The sequence below is a fragment of the Anolis carolinensis genome, chromosome 1 (genome assembly GCF_035594765.1).
Source record: "Anolis carolinensis isolate JA03-04 chromosome 1, rAnoCar3.1.pri, whole genome shotgun sequence".
In the NCBI taxonomy this organism is placed as follows: domain Eukaryota; kingdom Metazoa; phylum Chordata; class Lepidosauria; order Squamata; family Dactyloidae; genus Anolis; species Anolis carolinensis.
In genome coordinates, this window is record NC_085841.1 from 55,001,673 (window position 1) to 55,022,962 (window position 21,290).

General features: G+C 37.2%; 1 protein-coding gene across 1 annotated transcript in view; it reads right to left on the reverse strand.

Moving 5' to 3' along the window:
* cnst (consortin, connexin sorting protein) overlaps positions 1 to 19,171 on the reverse strand; it is a 47,562-nt gene extending 28,391 nt beyond the window's left edge. Inside the window, exons 1-4 of the mRNA XM_062968959.1 lie at positions 19,147 to 19,171; positions 9,215 to 9,622; positions 1,722 to 1,900; positions 1,444 to 1,474 (exon numbers count right to left, since the gene is read on the reverse strand). Of these exons, the coding sequence (XP_062825029.1) occupies positions 1,444 to 1,474; positions 1,722 to 1,900; positions 9,215 to 9,569 (565 nt within the window). The 5' untranslated portion in view covers positions 9,570 to 9,622; positions 19,147 to 19,171. The remainder of the gene's footprint in view (positions 1 to 1,443; positions 1,475 to 1,721; positions 1,901 to 9,214; positions 9,623 to 19,146) is intronic.
* Positions 19,172 to 21,290: the final 2,119 nt, after the last annotated feature.

Below are 21,290 nucleotides of genomic sequence, written 5' to 3' on the forward strand. Positions count from 1 at the left end.
TTAATCTATACATTTATAATCTTAAAATTTGATTCCATTACTTGCATCACTTTCCTCTGCTTTTATCCACTGTAGGAAAATATACTGGCAAATTAAAGATAATTTATATTGTGACTTAATCATTCCACATTTCACAGATAAAAATCAGGACTTGTCTAGTCAAAGAACATCACAGTGTAATCAAGAGGGTAAACATTATGAATGAAAAGAACACACAAGCTAGAAGATGCCACAGCAGTTTGCTTTTGTCTGAGCATTTTCTCCCATCAATTGCGAGCAAACTATTTTTGCCTTTTAGCAACTGCAGTAACTGAAAATGAGAACAAAGGGAGAAAGTGGGAAGCAGAGAGAGAGAAACGGGGGCATTTTGAAAACACTTAAAAAAGTGAGATGACAGCAGATTAGGACTGTTCCAACCAGTTGGGACTGCTGAAGGGTATTGGTGTGATAACATCATAAATCAAGACTATCCCAGTTAGAGGCTAAAGCTGTAGGGCTCTTTAGATTAATTAGTTCAATCTTTGGTTGATATCTAAAAATCCAGAAGCAGAGCATCCCACCAGAGGGCTGCTAGGCCCTAATTTGAAGTCTTTCAATAAGGCTATACACCTAAATAACTGAATCTATTGCCAAACTGCTCTTGCTGTCAAGAAGGTTTTCCTAATACTTCATCTAACTCCAGTCTACTGTAATCTTTGCCCACTAGATTAACCTCTGGAGCAACAGTAAAAACTTTGTGTGATAGCTATTCAAATATTGAAGGTGCTATCTGCTCAGGCTGACTTCCTGTTGGAAAAGGCCTCCCTTGGGTCTTAAATGCCCTGTGGAGACAAACACAGAATAAAAATAGCTGCATACTCTGCTGATGATGTTTCAGAGCATTTTGAGAGGGGAAAAAATCTTTTTGAAAGAGTGCAGCTCTCCAAGATCACCTAGAGTGGGGTGGAGAGGTAATGTAGTCTCATGGCTTCCCATAGTTATTGGACACAAACAGCTTTATAAAATTAAGACATCTGGTTTATAGCAACATAAATATCCATTGCCATTTTAGTCTACAAAATGTGGCATGATACAGAGAATACAATTCCAAAAACTATAGTAGTATGAATGTAATACAATAACTGTCTATATTAGGCTGGGGGGTAAGACCAGAGCAAATTCATGCACATTCATGACTATGCCAATACTAATCTTCATAGATCAACACATGTAGAAGTTTTTATATTATATACAGAGTTTTTCGAACTACTATCTGTACTCATTTAAGAGAAGTACTTAGTAAATTAAGAAATCAGAATTAAGAAATCAGAAAAAGCATACTTAGGGATGATGATAATTCCCTCACTTTGTGTTTATCATAACAAGCAGTTTAATGCCTTCAACCATATGCTATTATATTAATGGCAATGGCATGCAACACAACTGTAATTTTAAAAAGGATACATTCTCCATTCTGAAAATAGGTTTCAGCAATCTGTAAATGAAAAAGATTTAATCATGACTATTATATATTCATTTAAATCACACTGTTGCCCAATATTTGGGGGAAACAAATTAAAATTAGCACAGTTAACATCAGTTACCAAAGTTTAAGTAAAAATACAGCTACTAAAAATACACGGCTTGTACTGTATATGCAAAAATCCACCTTCGTCTTGTATAAATGAAACTATAAAGCAACAACATAGTTAAAATACTGGGGAGAAGTCAATGTATGTTACCTGATGGAGATACAGGGGCAGCAATCGCAAATCCATCTGCTCAAATTCCTCTCGTAGGAGAGAGAAGAGGGCCTGCAAGGTTTGGTTTGGATCCTTCTGGGAAGTGTTTGCATTTGTTGTGCTTTCATCTTCATCATGGGCATGAGTTTCTGCTGCAATGACAGTCTTCTCCAACTTAACTGCAGAAATGGAAAAAAAAAAGTTTCCCGTCCCAACTTTTAAAAAATTAGTTTCTCAAATATATTTCATATTGAGCTAAACCCAAACTTGTGCAGCTATTGCTCTATGTACATACACAAAGCAATTTTCTTATTTCTAAGGCCTGAGATGTGAAACAAGATTTTATTGGGTTGGGGAATCTCTTCCACTTCTTGCCTCCATTAAGGTTTCAGTGAATTCCCATTAAAATACACCTTTCAGAGTTTGTAGTAGGGACGAGGGGCCAGAAAGCCTCACACTATTTGGAAAAGCTTGGACATAACACATAGTAGAATAGCAAATTTCAGCAATTAATGAAAAATTATTAAGACAAAAAATAACTTTTTTCTGGAATAGTAAAGACATAAATAAGTAGGTAAGTGATCCAAGGGATAAAAGACAACGTATTTCATATAACCTCACACTTTCACAATGCAGACTGTTATGTTCTACCATCGCTAGTGGGAGACTGAGGCCAAAAACACATCAGTGCTGTGAAGTCTTTCTACACAGTGATCTGAATCAAAACTTGAACAATAAAAATTACATGATGTTACATTCTAGAATCATTATACTACTATAGTTTAGTCTTGTGATCAATAATCTTGTTAGGTCAATAAATTATGTAATGTTATTTTGTTTATTTATTTATTATTTAAACTTATATGCTGCCACTCCCCTAGGGCTCGGGGCAGCTTACAAGAAAGGCTAAAATCTAACAATTTAAAAACATCTTTAAAATATATTTTTTAAAAAATCTCAAAAACACTCCCCCAGGGCTTGGAGTGACTTACAAAAACAGCTAAAATCTAAGCAATTTAAAAACAGCAATAGCGGAGATCAAAAGCCTGCCGAAACAGGCGTGTCTTACATGCCCTGCGGAAGATTCATAAGTCCCGCAAGGCACGAACTTCAGGCGGCAGAGTGTTCCAGAGTGATGGTGCCACTGATGTAAAAGCTCTACGTCTAGTTGCTGTTAGGCGCAAGGTCTTAAAACTGGGAACTTCCAAAAGATCTTGGTCCTCCGAACGGAGGGATCTCTGGGGTTGGTAGGGTGTGAGGCGGTCCCTCAGGTACATTGGCCCTAGACCATTTATTCTGTTATATCTGAGACAGAATAAAAAATTACCTTTAAAGAAATAATTTTCTACGCAGGGCAACATGGGACCTAAAGGTGCCTATAATCAAACACTATTCTGGTCTGTCTTCAAAAGACATTGTTTCAAAATGCTATGATGTCTCAATATATCTAAGGCATATTTCAAAGCCATCTGTAATGATAATGATGGTTGGAGTATATAATGATGAAACTGGCATCATTCGAACACCCAGGGCAGTATCCAACACTGCACTTCTGTTGGCAGAACACTCAATCCAGTGCAATTGGGAGGTACTGATCAGATCTTTGCTTGTTAACTGCTAGCATACTCCAATATGTGCTGGGGAGGGCTCAGAAACCACCGAGACATGGTTTTGGTAAAGATCAGGAGAATTGCAGCAGGGATGGAAGGTCCAACTCGGTGTAGATTTAGGCCTTAAAATGAAATAATGAAAGGAGGAAACTGGTCCCATTTTTACAACAGTGACTAACTTATGCAAACATATTCAGCATTTTCTAAATGGATTAAATTAAGCTTATTGATACATTAGGGCAGCCAGTTTATCAGTATTTTAGGACTGCCAGCACTGCTATACAGTGATACCTTGACTTAAGAGTTTAATTAACTCCATGACTGAGCTCTTAACTCAAATGCTCTTCTCTCAAAGCAAATTTCCCATTGAAATGCTATTACTTTGGCCAGCCTCCTGAAAACCTCTCCAATTTTTTGGTTACATGTTGTTAAATAAGAAAATGTTCTTTATAAATAACAAATAATGTATAAATGCACATTCACATGGAATAATTGGGTTATCTTGATTGGGAAAGGAAAAGAAAGTGTTAAAAGCTCCTTCTCCAAGCTTCTTTAATCTTCAGGTTTATTGGGCTTCCCTGCAGCTACTAATTACTTAACAAAAATATGCATGTTAACTTTATTGACACAATTAATATCATATTTACTTTGGAGCTTTCTGTTAAGGCTTCTAGCGTAATTCAGAAAGGCTTCCAAACCTTGGAAGAAACAGAATTGTACAGTGAATTGTACAATCCGTCTGACCAGACCTGAGAAGATTCCTTAACACAAATAGAACTCAGGTGTAGCTCCCATCTCAATTCTCCTTACGTTTTCTCTCTAGACTGATAATAGTATTTGCATAACCTTAATCCAGCCTTCAAAATCACGGGCTATAGTACAGGTATATGTAGATCACAAAATTGGACAAAACCACAAGGACCATTCAATCCAGCCCCTGCAAGATGTGTTCCTGGGCATTACTTCTTTAACAAAAACTTTGGTAACAGAGACAGAAAAAACATGAAGAGAACAGGAATATCTTCCTGCATCATAAAAAACATAATTTAGCATTTTCTGCAATTATTCTATTCAAAGCTAATAATATTCATCTGTGAAAGATCAGATAAATTTTGCATAAATAACCAAAGACATTTTAAACCTTTTAGAGACAACTTAGAAATGTGTAAAATTTCCTCCAGAACTGATTTTTTTTCTTTCTTTCACCAGTGCCCAATTTCTTTATGATTTCTAGTTTGGTGGTCAAAGCTATCTTCATTATACTGTTCATATATGCTCAGCAAGGGATACTGAAGGCACCTGCTGTTTATCTCAACTGGGAGGCACACACAGATACAATAGAACCTACTAGAGTAGAATCCCATGCTTTCCCAGTTCAACCTTTATTGTAGTATTTGATGTAGACATACTCCTGAGGCCTGACAATGAATGCCTATGTTTTCCAACCTTCATTCAATATTCTCCAAGTACTAAAGCTACTCAAAAATATCTAGCTACTCAAGGGTTGATAAGAAAAGGGGGGATGGGCAGGATACTAAGATTTTTGTAAAAAGGAACTTCTTTGTCAGAGACTTTGTTGACGGAGATATGCCTGCATTGTATATCATTCTTAAGATTTGGAATATGAGTTAAACTATGTTGCATAAATTATGTTGCTAGATCAGAGGCCCAAAGCTTTAAAAAGCAGCCTTTGGGTTCTTTCACACAACTGTATTGATACTGAGGACATAGAAAAGAAAAAAACCCACTTTATTTCAAATTTCAGAATAATAGCTCTGATGGTATTTTGTTGGTAACACAAATTCTGGCACATTAAAAACCAATAAATATTGATAATATATAATTTAGTCTTTTAAATGTCTGTTGGTGGTTTAAATAATATTTTGATCAAAGATGCAGAAGCACACCGAAAATTATGATGGTTTTCTACTGAAGGACAAATGAAGTAATTCCCCTTTGGCTTTCCTTTATATAACTGACCCAATTTCTTCGACATATATTATGTAGAATTACAGTCTTTTGGGTGAGAGCTTTTGGCTTCTTTAGTCTTATAAAGTCCAGTCCTCTGTATGGGGATACCATGCAGCATTGTGAACATTTGAATGGTTTGCAATATTTGAAATTGCTCATTGAATTCTGTATGAACTCTAAAGCTAAAAACAGAATTATATTTACCCTAGTTCAGCCATAATGCAATAGTAAACCTTAGTTTGGTAGTGCTTAAAAAAGCCAGTTTGCTAATTTCTTCCTTCTGTTTCACAAAAACAGCCTATCTTCCATGCACCTAGTTCCAAATTTAAAGAACTGAAATTTGGTATTATATGCAACAAAGTCAAACAAATTATTTAAAGGATCAAAACCCACAATTTGTTCTTATTTTGTTCCAAAGAATCATGATTTCAATTCAAAACACTTTGACTATAATGACAACCTGTGGACAGCCTTATGTCCAAACCATTTAACTCAGTGGTTCTCAACCTGAGGTCCCCAGATGTTTTTGGTCTACAACTCCCAGAAATTCTAACAGCTGGTAAACTGGCTGGGATTTCTGGGAGTTGAAGGTCAAAAACATCTGGGGATCCCAGGCTGAGAACCACTGATTTAACTGCTTAGTTGCAGCTGTGTTGTCAACTTCATGAACCAGGAACCAATATTTAGCTTGGTTGTAGGAATATACGTTCATAAAGCTGTTTAGATAAACTGGTGTTTAAAGAGAATGAGTTACATTGTTCAGTGATACTGTGTTTGCAAGACGCTCTTTTACAAGGCAGGCTATTTGATTTTTCACAGATTGCTCTATCATTTGCTGCCTACCATTACAAGCCCAATACTGTTCAAAGGGGTTGTTCAATCTTAGTTGCTCGGGGGCAGATGGAAAGAGCTGCAGCGAATATTGGTAATCAATACATATTAGGTGTCCTGCTTACCAAAGCAGAATTTATTTCTCCTAGCACAAAGCTAGCTAGATGCAAAAGATCATAAGTCTATTGCAAAACAGAAACAAGCATACCTGGTGTTTATGGTCCTAACTGTGTTTTTCTAATTCTGGTTCACATATTTTCAGTGTTGTTCCAAAAAATATAATTTATTTTCTCAGCATATAAGCTGATGAGATGAAGTGTTTATGAAATACTTCTAGAAAGAAGTTGCAATACATGGAAAGCACGGGATAAGTGAAATATCAATCCAGCTTCCCATGCAAGAGAATTCAATAGTTTGGGAGCAACCATTGAAAAGGTTTTCTTCCATGTGATCAGCTGTGAGTATGATAGGGGAACAGGGCATAAGAAAACCCTACTCTGGTAGGCTCATACTGGGAGAAGCAGTGTTTCAGATAGTCTGTCCCAAGCTGTACAGCTGTAAATCACAATCAGCATTTTGAATTTTGCCTGGAAACCAAGCAGAACTTTATTTTAAAATCACTGACAAAGTCTCCATCCAATATAATATTTCCCTTGCTTTAAAAAACAAACAAACAGTAGTGATATAAATTATGGACAGAAAGAGTTAATATGAGAGAGAGTGAAACTGACCCAGTTCCATTCCCAAGGCAGGACTGGAACACAGCATTGTAGTATTCCTCCATTAGAAAGACATTGCAGGAAACCTCTGCTCAGTACAGACACTGTTATATATTCATGTACACTGTGCAAACACTATCCTGCCTTAATGTTATCTATACAACCAAAACAAACTTACACTACCTTTAAATAAATAAAGTGGAATTTTATTTAGTATCATAGCATATGAGAACAAGGTGACTGACAGGTCAAATGGACAGGAATAAATACATTATCTTTCTTAATAAAACTAATATGGGTATTATTATTAAGTTTATTACTGCCAGTTTATTACTGCTGGATTTGCCAAAGGGTGGATTAGACCACCACCCTGTCCAGCCACTGTGGAGGCAGGAGGGACTCCTGACCCTCCAGCGGCACCAAATCCAGCTTGGTATTACCAGACACCCACCCTTACCCCCCCCCCCCTCCCATTTCTATTGTCACGGTGGCCAGCGGTGGGACATGGTTCACATTGGTTGGAACCTGGAATGGCATTATCTGGGATGCAGAGCAATACAGGAGGGGGAGAGGAAGAATTGCTCCCTCTTCTTCACTCCTCTTTTTTATTACCCCGTCCTCTGGCCAGCATCACTCAAGCCAAAAAGTGACCGACCTGAGCCATGTTACATTAACTGGCCACTATGACAAGAAGAATGGGAGGAGGGCATCGGAGAGTTAAGTGCCATCCTGGATCCCTGGACCCCTTGAATTTGAGTAATATAGAATGGTTATGGAAACAGTTGTACCAGTCCAACTGTTTACATGGGCTGAAAATTGCGGGCTGATCAGAATTCTTGGAGTTTTGGTTAATTTGGTTCAAGGCCACATTCAGATGACCTTGGCCCACATTAACCCGAACTAATAACTGATACATTGTCAGCGTAGATGTGCCCTAAGAGAGTGACCCCTTTACTTTTTGATGGATCAACATACACAAACTTTGTCTAATGCACAACATTATTAAAAATTAAAAATATTGTATAAAATTAGCTCTAGGTTATTTGTATAACACACATATGAAAATAAATTAATTTTGTGTTTAGGCTTGGGTCCATCTGAAAAAATCCTAAATATGAAAAACTCAGGCCCTAACGTTTTGGATAAGGGGCATTAAATCTGTACTTTTACTGCTGCCAAAATTTCATTTCTTTAAAGTAGTCAGGAGAGACAGAGTGGTGTAGTGATTGGACTCTTACTCTGGAGACCAAGTTTGAATCACCACTTGGCCATGGAAACTCACTGGGTAATTTTAGGCCAGTCATATTCTCTCAGCCTTAGAGGAAGGCTAAGGCTAGATCTACACTGCCATATATGGTAGTATAGACTTATATTATTAAGTTCAATGCAGTTACCATATTCCACACTCTGAAACTGGATTACATGGCAGTGTAGATCCAGCAAAAGAGAAACCTCCTCCAAACAAATCTTGCCAAGAAAACCCCATGAAAGAGTTGGCTTGGGGTCGGCATGAGTCAGAAATACTCTGAAGGCGCACAAGAAGACAAAATAGCGAAGCCAAAATCCCATGTTTTATTGTTTTTAATTCCTCTGTAGTTAAGTTCTAGACTGTAGTCTTCTCAACCCTGTAAATTCATCCTGACATTATTTAAGGTATTTATTTTCTATGATTTTACTTAGGGTACATGAGAGCACACACGGTTTGAAAACACGGACATGTCATTTTCTTATTTTCACCGAACAATCCAAGTCTTCCCTTGACTGCATATGACAAGCCATTTTACTGGCTAACAGAGAGAAGTGATGGCCTCAGAGGCAAATGCTTCAAGAAAATAATTCTACTGAAATATAGCAGGCAACAAATAATCTCAAAATCTTTGTACTGCTGACTGGGCTTAAACTCACAGAAGTATTAAGTGCATTTCATTTAACAAATGTATGTAACTTAGCATGGTTATATCTGCTCTAATGTATGCCAGGATCAAAGCTTATTAACTCATTCATAACATTTTAAAATAACCCAAGGTTCTGCATCGTCTTAGTAAAACCTGTATCCTGTCTTGTTAATTTCCAGTGATCAAGCTGATTTTCTGACTAACAGCAGAAGCGGCAAGCTATTATTATTTTATGAAAACAGCAATGTTTTGGGCAACAGAGTGGTCGATAAATATTTTATCAAATAGATAACCAGCAGCTGGGGCATGTCTGCTTGTACATGTAGTTTATCAAGCATGTCCTATCTCATAGAGATGCATGTAAGTCAGATTAAAAGTGAAAGAAAAACAGTAGCTCTGGTAATATGAGCATGGATGTTTCAACATTTCAAGCAAGCCTAATATATTTATTTTAAAAGCCACAGTACCTTCCTTGCTGATTTTTTGTGTTTTTCTTGGATTGCTTCTTTCAGAGGTACATTGTTCTACAATGAGCATTTCATTTGCAGGGAAACTTTGAGATGGCTTATCACTTTCATCATCCTGACAGAAAGATGTGTACTCTCCAGTGTCCTCATTATTATTTATGCTGTCCTGTTCAACTCTTCCCATGGTGTTGTCTTGACTTTTTATAGTATCATGCTTGCTGCTATTGAACTGATTTTCATTTTCATCTGGAGAAGAGGGCAAGCACGTTTGGATCCTTTCCACCTGTGTATCTGTATGTAGTAAGTCTTGTAAATTTAACTGCTGGTCATTTGTAGGAGATTCCCTTTCATCCATTAGAGCGTTCCTATGGTGAACTTAATACCTTCTTTGTCCAATGATTCTCAGCTCTAAAAAAAAAGAAAGAAAGAAAAAAGGAAAAACATATGCTTGAATTTCTATAATAACCAAAATCTCAGTCTGGTGTGTTGTATCACACAGAATATACATGCAGATTTCTTTCTATTATTCTGAAAATTGACTTCTAGATAGGTAGCAGCATCTCACACTGTGAAACATAGTGACCATACTTTATACATCAGAGAAAACTGTTGTCTTGAAAAAACTTATTACTTCTAATAAAGGATTTTCCTAAAAGCACAGAAATATGCAGGTGTATTTTTTTTGCTAAAGCTACAGACATTCAAATTAGCTCTATGTGTGTATGTGCCTTTAAGTTGCCTGTTGATTTATGGCAACTCTATGCATTTCATAGGCAAAGAAGCCAAAGAGATGGGTTTGCCAGTTCCTTCTTCTGAAATATACTCTACCACCCAAGTGCTAACCAAGGCTGACACCTCTTAGCTTCCAAAATCAGATGAGATTTGGTGTTGCTAAGGTATTTAGGCCTCTTTATTCCAACACTCATTGAAAATATGGCATGTAGCAATTAGCTATTTCACCAAAAAACATGGTAACCACTATACTTTGGAAAATGTCATACCAGCGATATTTCCTTATACTAAAATGTAGCATTTAAAGTAATTATCAATCTCTGGTGTACCTTATAAGTTTCAATCATCACAAAACCACAACATCTGTGATACAGCTTTTGCACTATTCTTGACGATCGGAAAATGCAGCAGAAATACTTAAATGATTACCTAGTGAAAAAGAAATTTATGCAAGAATGCACTTAAATATGCAAATGTTTGTGGAAAAAATGGTGGAACACATGTCAGTTTCTTTATACAGTGTAAATAATTCCAGGCACAAAAACAGGAAAATGTTTCCATTTATTTCGTTAATGATTCATTCTAATATTGGTTAACTCAAGAAATGAGACCGGAATGGAATATGTTGCCAATATATTGTGACAAAGCACCACACCAACATGAAAAGGATACAGTAGCAGCAGATACTACAGTTGGGTCTCTACATTTGTAGATGTAACGTTTGCAGATTTGATTAATATGATCTCTAGGTCTTCCAGCACAACTCTTAGGTGAACGTCCAATGGAAGTTGAGCACAGAGTCATACTGGAGGACCTAGAGCACAGCTCTCCAAATGGTGCGTTGAGACATGTTGATGTGTCAGCTGCAGTGTGTAGGTGTGTTGCGAGAACATAACAAGAAAATTCTGAGTCTATGTGAAATAAGTAATCAATGATAAATATTTAAAATATATAAATGAAAGGTTTTCATGAGATATGTTGTGTCCCTATACATTTTGGTATAATTTAGGTATGTTTCCATATCTCTTATAAAGGGTTGGTTTAACTTCCAATTTACTAGTAAAACTGAATTAATGTGTCATTAAAAGATTCTGTCTAAAGATGTGTTACCAACATGGAACGTTTGGAAAGGTGCTCTCTCAAATTTAAATAAAAGGGTTTTTTTTTAACCACTTTCACAGTGATACCACACTCCAACCTCAGTAAATGTGAAAGACTGACTGTGCACTGTTTCAGATACCTATCCTGGATAGTAGATACTGCAAAAATTCAGAACTATATGAACAGATCAAATCTCCAGTGAAATTAGGATTTATGAGTAGCTATTGAATTGTTAACATAAAGATTTGAATTTTTAATTGTGAATAAATTATTTAGATTTTTTTAAAAAAAGGAATATCTCTATGTTAAAAGATGCATTTATTTGAAAAACATATTTCCAAAACAACAAAAAAGAGTTCTAGGACTGGATCAGGTGATAATTTGAATGCATCCCTACATGTAGTGAAGGAGGTGATGGGCAAACGGCTTGAAAGCAGCCAATCACGGCTCAGTGTACAAGATACGTGTACAAAATGTTAAAAAAGGAGAGCATCAGAGAGTGTTTTGAGGCTGAAAGTGTTTGGGATTTGATAAAGAGGGGTGGCTTTGACAGAGACAGAACTTGATTGAGGAAAGACTATGGCTTTGGGGCCGAAAAGAAGTTAATATATTATCTTCCTGTGTGTAATAAATCCAGTCTTATTGTTGCTTTAATAAAACTGCATTGAAGTTGGTCTATGCATAACTCCACACAACAATATAGCCACAGGTGCACATTTAAGAGGTCAGTTTAAGACCTTGGAACCCAATCCCAAAAAGGGTTGAAGATGGAAACAAAGGCAGGGTGAGGGGCAGGATTCCCAGGGTTGGAACTGTGGGGCCAGCCTGGGGAAAAGGTTTTTTTTCTCAATGCCTCATCTCTCTACACCCCCCAGCATATAACACCTCATCTCTCCACTATCCAATCACCTGTGCAATTGACTATCACTCAGGGAAACCTAATGTTCCAAAAGTGTCCAACTACCTTTTCAGAAAGGAACAGGAAAGCAAGAGAGGCAGATCATCATATATGCTTGAGGCTAGCTGAGTTCACAATTTCCCCTTCAACTTTCCTTTCTACCATGTTCAGAGGAACTAAACATTCTCTATGTGGGAGAGTTCCTCTGTTCATTTCTTCTTTGCTTTAGAACCAGCATTTTAAATTCCTGTTTTCAGTCCAGCCTTGTTTTCCCCCTCACTCTCAAAAGCTTTCTCTGTGTAACTTCACATATCTTTGTATGGTATTTGTGAATTATTCAAGAATTGCATATCTTCTGACAACTAACCTGATGCTCTTAATATTCATGTTTTATCTGAGTTCTTGAACTTGCAGTCTTATCTCCCTCATTTAGTCAATTATCTCCTCTAATAAATTTGAAGTGTTCGAACACAACCTTCCAGTTAGTTCAGGAAGAAGCAGTATTTCTTGTTGGACTATGTACTAGCAGTTTGCTGAAAGCTCAAGCATTGTCACATATACCTATATGGGTGTTGTCAGTTACATTTATTGTGTTGATTAACATGTACAACTCCCAAGAACTCAGTGTGTTAGTGCAGCTCTTACAATAACACCATGACATCTTTTTAAGGACTAACATGCTGGTAACTATATACAAGTCATTTTTACTCTGACATTTAGTCATCCAAGATCTTAGAGGTAAATGGCTTCGAATATCAACTCGTAGGACTTTCTTCAAAAATTGGTGTTTTCTAACTTCTACATAAAACTATGCAATTTGGTTTCAATTCAGTCTTCATATGTACACCATCTCAAAATCTATCTCTAGATTTACTAAACATGCAAGACTTTTCACTTCTATGCCTCATAAAAGTCTCATCTTCTCCAATCAGTACAGCAGATGGGTGAAAATCAGGCATGGGCAAACTTCGGCCCCCCCAGGTATTTTGGACTTCAATTCCCACAATTTCTAACAGCTGTTAAGCTGGCCGGAATTTCTGGGAGCTGTAGTCCAAAACATCTGGAGAGTCGAAGTTTGCCCATGTCTGGTCTAATTCAATGCCTTTCTGATGTGGGGGAGAGGCAACCCCTCTCCCAAATGCCAGGGAACAGCATCATACTTGTGTCCACTAGCTACACTTGCTTTTTTTCTTTCCTAGAAACTTACTGAGAGCAGCAAGGGACCAACAGCCAAGAAATCCATGGATCCGCTAGTTTGAATGCCACTGGTTCAAACTGCTGCAAACCTGAGCTATGTTTGCACCAAGCAAGGTCTTTCCTTTATCTCTTAAGATTGACACAGAATGCGGGTGTAGACCATGGAGTTTACATCTCAAAACATAATAATGCATGTTCACTTAAATCAGGGGTCATTTTTATTGAGAGCAACATCAGCCTTAGGATTGCCTTCTAAGGGCTGTTGAATCCATGTATAGAGTCTATATAATTTTATATAGTAATCAGTGCTCTTTAGTCTTCTTTATACAATATGGGGTCCCCTGATGTTATTGAAAGACAACTTCCATCAGTTTTGATTATCTGCCATGTGATCTGGAGATAATGGGAATTATAACCCAACAGCACTTGTGGCTCTGAAGATGGGGAAAATTTAAATGACATTTTAAAGTCAGACATCATGTCCATAAGCCTTGACTCTGAATTCAAACCTCACTGTCCTGATTCAACAGAACAAACTGCAACTTTCCAGATGTTACTGTGCCACAACTCCCATAAACTATAGCCATGATGTCTAATAATGAGGAACATAGGAGTTGCAGTCCAGCATTTGAAGGGCCACATAAAATGACATGATGAGTCAGACTTGGCATTACGTTTGACACATGTGACTTAGATGGTATTAGAAGGGGACTAAGAAATTCAGGTAAGATTAGGCTATCAATGGCTATTGCTTTCAGTATCAGGAGCAACATGCTTCTTAATATCATCTGTTGAAGAACATGGGAGAGAGGGAGCTCATATGTCCATGTCCTTCTTGAGAACTTCATTCAGCCTTGTGTTTGGTTATTATGGGATCCATGTTTTTGGCTTGATGCTGAAGGGCTTTCCTTTAGTGTTCTGCAATACCAGTTATTGGAGTGCCATACAGTGGATAGATCTACTTTTTAGGATAAGCTAGTTATGATATAATAAAAATACAGGGGGCTAGAGAAATAATCTATTGTTGGGACCTGCCCTAGAAAAACTTCATAGAAATGAATGCAGGTTAATGCCTAAGTTACACTCTTGGTTTTGTGATGTATACTAAGACTGACATGAATGCAGGGAACTAGATCCATAGGGAATCACTGGAAATAAGATGGTCTGTGGGCATCTTCATCAGTCAAAACCCATAAAGGAAAAAGAAAATGACAGTGTTGGAGTCACTGACCTACATTTTATATCAGATGTCCCCTTTAGTTCAGTTGGCTTGGAGGGATTAGAATGTAGGCTGAGGTCACTTCCCTTTGGCCATGAGGACATTTAAACAAAATCAACAGCAGAAACAGCAAGCACAGCATCTGATATAAAAGGTAGGCCAGTGAATCCAACACTATCACATTTTTTCTCCCCCCCCCCCCCCACTCTGTATGGTGATTTAAATATCTTTTGCATGATAAAGAAGCCAATGAATCTTTGAAAGTTTGCATGACATGTTTAAGCGCATTTTTATTGGCCAAAAATTCTTTGTGATTTTGTTTTATTGACAACAAAGATACCCTTGAATATATTATAAAGTTGAACCTCTAGCAAATAGGAAGAAGGTAGTAAAGGTAAAGGTTTCCCCTGACGTTAAGTCCAATCATGTCCAACTCTGGGGGTTGGTGCTCATCTCAATTTCTAAGCTGAAGAGCTGGCATTGCCCGTAGACACCTCCAAGGTCATGTGGCTGGCATGACTGCATGGAGTGCCGTTACCCTCCTGCCGGAGTACCTATTGATCTACTCACATTTGCATGTTTTCGAACTGCTAGGTTGGCAGAAGCTGGAGCTAACAGCGGGCTCTCACTCTGCTCCCCAGATTCGAATCTGCGGCCTTTCGGTCTGCAAATTCAGCAGCTCAGTGCTTTAACACCCTGCGCCACCGGGGGCATAATCAGGACATAATCAAATTTACACTGTAAGTGTCACTTACACTAAGATGCACTACAAATATTCACAAAAGCACACGAAGACAACAGTACATATCAATATCTTACATGTGCAAAGGTTCATAATAAAAACAATGCCATCTCTATAAAAACTAGGATAGCGGGATTAATCAGCTATAAAGAAAGAAAATTCAAGAACTACTTCTCTGTGCTATTTTCCTGCTAGGGACAGTGAAGAGGCTGGCAAAGAACATTTGGAAAAAAATTCTCTTTCTAGACCTACTTTTCAACTGAGATAATTGCCACACAGTGCAGCTGCCCCATGGTGCAGCCTCATTAGTAGAATCCCTCATCATGAGATTATTGTATTATGTACAATCTCATTAACAAGTATGTTCACTATCTCTTTAATCTAACCTCTCAGCTGTTTACATCAGCTGGATGCATCTTCTTTACAAAAGAATGCATTGAAATACAAATACTCTTCTGTAAACTGTTTAGTAAAGCTCTTGGTTTCCTCTGTGTTCATTTCTCTCCTCCATTCTCTCCCTGAGCACCATTCAATATCTACAAAAGCACCCAGAAACACATTTACTTCTAAGTAGATTCTGTAAAACATGTTTTATCTATTTTATAGCCCTCCAATCTTTAACACCAAACTCTCGTTAGGATTCATGCAGAAAGAAAAGCTACACTAAAGTAGTAGTTGCATATGATCTCAGCCTACAATTTATTTCTGATCCCAAAAACATATGTTTATGAAACTGCATTTTGTTAATAATTTAAATAATTGTCTTGCTATGTTTTAATTATAGAAACATAAAGTTGGAAGAGACCTCATTGGCCATCCAATCCAACCCCCTGCCAAGAAGCAGGAAATCACATTCAAAGCACCCCAGATGGCCACCCAGCCTCTGCTTAAAAGCCTCCAAAGAAGGAACCTCCACCACAGTCCGGGGGAGAGAGTTCCACTGCCGAACAGCTCTCACAGTGAGGAAGTTCTAATCTTGTAATTTGTATTGTGTTTTAATTGTACATCAAAGTGATGTTTTTAGGGCTTTGTCCCCATGCAAGTCGCCCTGAGTGCCTTCGGGGAGATGGAGGCGAGTTATAAGAAATAAATTATTATTATTATTATTATTATTATTATTATTTTATTGTATGACACAGCAAACAAGATAGACATGCTGGATTTCATATCACAAAATCACAACTCGAACACTTCCCAAGTGTCTAGGACTGTGTGATATATTTTTGGATGATGCGTGCAGATCCCAGTAGGGTGGCCTTTTGCAGTTGTTGTTGTTGTTGTTGTTATTATTATTATTATTATATTAATACTTAAACAAAATCTCCATAAAAAACAGGGATATCACAAAGTACCTGATTAAAACTATTTAACAACCTGAGACAGACTGTGGCTTAACTGTAAGTTATTAACCAGCTACCCAGTACTGAATCAGTATTTAAGCCATATATTGCTCATGGAATGTATTCATATTATTTTATATGAGGCCTCTATTATCTCTGATTGTTGCTTCTTACTCCAGATTGTCAGACTCTCCCTTACAAGTCACTGGCTGATATGGAATGGCAATTCTGTAATTCTATCGTCCATCCTCTTCTCTTCCTTTCTGCAACAGGCTAGTCCCCAAATGTGTTGTAAATACTGGGCAGATAAGATTGTGGTGGGAAGAGGTAGGAGGCACAAATGTTGCAGTTTCTCTACTTCAATCGGAAATATAAAGGGCAATGTTCAGCTGAGTGGGGTTAAAAGGTATGAACCTATTCTTACTATTATCTGATATAACATAAATTATATTTGAATTTGATTATAAACCTGTTCCCTACATAACTGAAATTATGTACTTTTTCATAGAGCAATCTTATCTAGTTATACTTGGAAGGAAGTTGCACTATTTTCAAAGGGACTTATTTCCTCTAGATATGCACATAACTGTAATTTGCATTTGCTTAGGGAAGTGGTGCATTCTCTGTCACTACTAAAGCTGGCTGGGATATGCTAAGAGTAGATAAGTTCACCAGGCTTTTCAGTTTTGTAAATCTTAATTTTTAGTAATTTCTCTGTCAAAACTTCCAGTGTGACACAGGAAAATACTATGTTAGATTTGGTGTAGCTGGGCGGTCTGATCCTGATGCCTCTCTGAAAGCAATGAAGATTTATTTAAAGCAGATCTATACCTATCCCTACCCATGATAGTTTCTGGTGTCAGGATTTCTTGTAAAACTTTCCAGAAGAATTCAGGAGGATCCTACTGGGAATTTACTAGTAGAGGAATCCTTACTCAATTTTAACCTTTCTTAGAAAGTTGCCCCAGGGGATCACAACTGCATTGTTTGCTCACAAATCGAGTATGATTTAGTTATAAGTAAAAAAATGTCATTCTGTTACCTTATTTATACCTCATTCCTCCCCCCGCCCCATATGATCGAATTGTAAGGTAAGAGTTCATTTTATATAATACTTAAGATTTTTTTTCTTCACTTCAAAGTATAAAAGTGTTATATTATAAATATGACTGCAGTATAAGTGATGCTTGGCTGGATGGAGAAAGCAGTTGTGTGCTTCTTTCGTTTTTCATCTCACATGTCCAGTTTCAGTAAAGCTATCACAGCTTCTGGAATTTAGGACACCTTTGCTGAAGCCAGGTGTATGAGAAGTGGAAGAAAAGGAGCATGGGGTAAAAAGATAAACCCCAGATCAATAAATCAGGTGAATAAAGCAGGTGAGCAGCCTGCTGCAATAAATCACTCTGACAATGAGGTCATGAGTTCGAGGCCAGCCCATGGCAGGGTGAGCACCTGTCAATTAAAAAATAAAAAATAGCCCCTGCTCGTTGCTGACCTAGCAACCTGAAAGATAGTTGTATCTATCAAGTAGGAAATAAGGTACCACTTACGAAGTGGGGAGGCAAATTTAACTAATTTAAGACGTTGGAATGAGGAAGTGCCATCACAGTGGATGATGAAGCAGCTGCTCCCCCATGTGGCCAGAATCGAACATCCCCTCAGGAGAAAGTTAAATTGCCTCTGCGTCTGTCTCTGTTCTATGTGTATCTGGGCATTGAATGTTTGCCCTATATGTATATAATGTGATCCTCCCTGAGTCCCCTTCGGGGTGAGAAGGGCGGAATATAAATACTGTAAATAAATAAATAAATAAATAAATAAATAAAATCTTTGTTTTGTTGACAACAATCATAATAACAGGATAGAGCCATAACCTCAGATCTTCTAATTTAGATGTTAGTCAAAGTTAGTTTGAGAAGTCTGGCCTGGGTGCACAGGACAAAGTAGAGTACAGTATTTTGTATGCAGGAGAGACAGAATCAAAAGGACACACCAAAACAAGGACTAGAATTGATGGAATTGACACAAACGTTGGACTGTTGCACATGTAAACTCTGCTAATAAGAATGGAATCATATAGAGGAAGAAGGAAATGTGCGATAAATTATGTGGAGAAACTAGGAGACTAGGGAATACTAAGAAGTTCATGACTTTAGAGAATTGGTCTTTCAATAGGTGCGTAAGGGCCCAGCCAGGATGGTTTGCTGTATCAGCAGTACTTTCATGCAAGTATGACATAAAACACCTAGAAGTAAATACCCAAATCGATGTTTGGAATAAAAATATTCCTTATCTGAACTAGAAAGTGGCTCAGGTTTACATTTCCAATTGAGTTCATGTCAGGTCACCAGTTTAGGCTCTCAAATGGCATTTTGTCCTGACAGCTCCTATAGTTTATAATTACAATAATAGTGTCTATAGTGACATAGTACTTGGCACATTAAATAATCTTTATATATACAAAATAAATACGACATTTCACAGTGTAACATTACTCTGAAATATTCATTTGAATTTCAGTCCCTATCGAAAGTTATAAGTCACTGTCTTTTCCCAAAATTATGTAAACAGGACAGATTCTAATTATTAATGTCTCTAACTTCTCACATTTTCAAAAAATTCCAAGAGTTCAAAATTTAATATTTAATATATACTTAGAATTTTATTGTTATCCCATCCCCAAATGAGCTGAAGCACACTTACCATTTTCTTTTATGTTAAAATTATCTGGCATCTGGCCAAGCCTGTGAAATAGAAAAGGGATTTAAAAGTAAACCAGTATGTATTTTAATAAAAGCCAATATACATGAGTATTTACTATTTACTAGATGGAGGAGACTAGACAACTAACCACCTGAAATTTAGAATTAGCAAAGCACGTTATTGGAAAGCTTTGATGCCTTTTAAAGTTAGAAGAGAAATTCTCTTGATAAAACATACTTACCCAGGGAAGCCCTTTGACCTTGTTCAGCTACAAAAACATGTTTTTAAACAACCATCTTTTTCTTTAGAATTTAGGAGGAACTAAAGCATCAGGATAATTGACACAAAGCCCAAAGTACGAACTTAGAAATGCACTCATTAACTACAATAGTCTATGGGATTCTCTGTGTTCGTTTTTTAAATGTTGAGATGATCATGGGCACAACTGACCTCTGAAGACTGCTAAGACTTGAAATCTATCTTGCTAGATATGCCTATTAAAAACATCCCCTAACTGAATTCAGCAGACATTCCCAAGTCTGCTGACTACAACCGTCCTTATTCAGGGCGGCCACTGGTCACCCTGACTACTACAATTATTATTTTAAACATTTTATTCTCGTTTCCATACATCAAAGTATCGTCGGAACATGTGATGCATATTTCCAAGAACAGGCAATCCAAATAGCTTATCAACACATTTATTCAAATAAAGCACATGACAAATATGACCAAATATACTTTGAAAAAGCAAAGTAGGTCATACAGCTGGAATCTAAAGAGCATACTAGAATTCCCCCCCCCCTCCCAAGAGCTTTGCATCTGAACAAAAAGACCAGCAAACCACATCAGAAACTCCTTTGGAAATTTCTACTAGTTTCAAAAGTAGTTTGCCATGTGGCACTAGAGCTTGAGCTGTTAATGATGCTGTTCAAGAAAAACAAATGCAAACCCTTTTAGGCACAGAAGAATAGCTGCCAGCATTCTTTGGATCTCAGCCCACACCTTTACTGAGCCAACCAAGGCTAGTATAATCACAGAAAGAAAAGGGAAATTATGTTTTGGGAAATGTGATGAACCGTACAATCAAAGATCAAGCTTTGGGAGGAAAATTGTTAAAATCCAAAGCTTATTCAGCCATTATTTATTACAGTTGAGTCTCACTGATCCAAGCCTCGCTTATCCAAGCCATTTTTGTAGTCAATGTTTTCAATATATCGTGATATTTTGGTACTGAATTCGTAAGTACAGTAATTACAACATAACATTACTGCGTATTGAACTACTTTTCTGTCAAATTTGTTGTATAACATGAAGTTTTGGCGCTTAATTTGTAAGATCATAACCCAATGTGATGTTTAATAGGCTTTTCCTTAATCCCTCCTTATTATCCAAGATATTCGCTTATCCAAGCTTCTGCCAGCCCATTTAGCTTGGATAAGTGAGACTCTACTGTAGTTCCAAATATGAACCTACCACCATTCATAGTAAGCATTTATAGTTAACTTAATAGTTAAATATTATACAGAAGGTCTGGACCTTTTATACAATACAAAAGGAAACATGGCTATTATACTTAGGAAGTTGAACAACTGTTTGGTACAGCTTCAGTAATTACTACTATCCTTCTGCATTTAAAATGATAAATGTGTGCGCACTGTGTAATAACATAATCTAAATACACACAAAGGAAAAAAAAGATGAAAACACTATGAATCTTCCTGCCCACATAATGTTTCCGAGTTTGAACTGCAACTTAGCTTTTAAAATAAACCCTCATCTTACTAAACCAAAGGTGCATTAAATATGAGTGCACACTATCTCCTAGATGAGACCTGCACATCTGTCTCTCTACAAACACACTGCAGAGGTTTCAAAGAGGGACACAATAACTGCACAATGCCCCTATTTATTTTTATTTTGTGGATTATCTTGTTGTTAGTTGTTGTCGAATTGACTTTGATTTTGGCCACTCCATGAACAAGAGATCTCCTAGTCAATTTATCCTCAACAGCACTGTTTGTGTCTTACCAGATTCGGGTTATTGTGTTTTTGATTGAATCTATCCATTTGAAATGAAATTTTTCTAGGTTCCTACTGCCTTCTACCTTGCCAAACATTACTATCCTTTATAGTATGTCTTC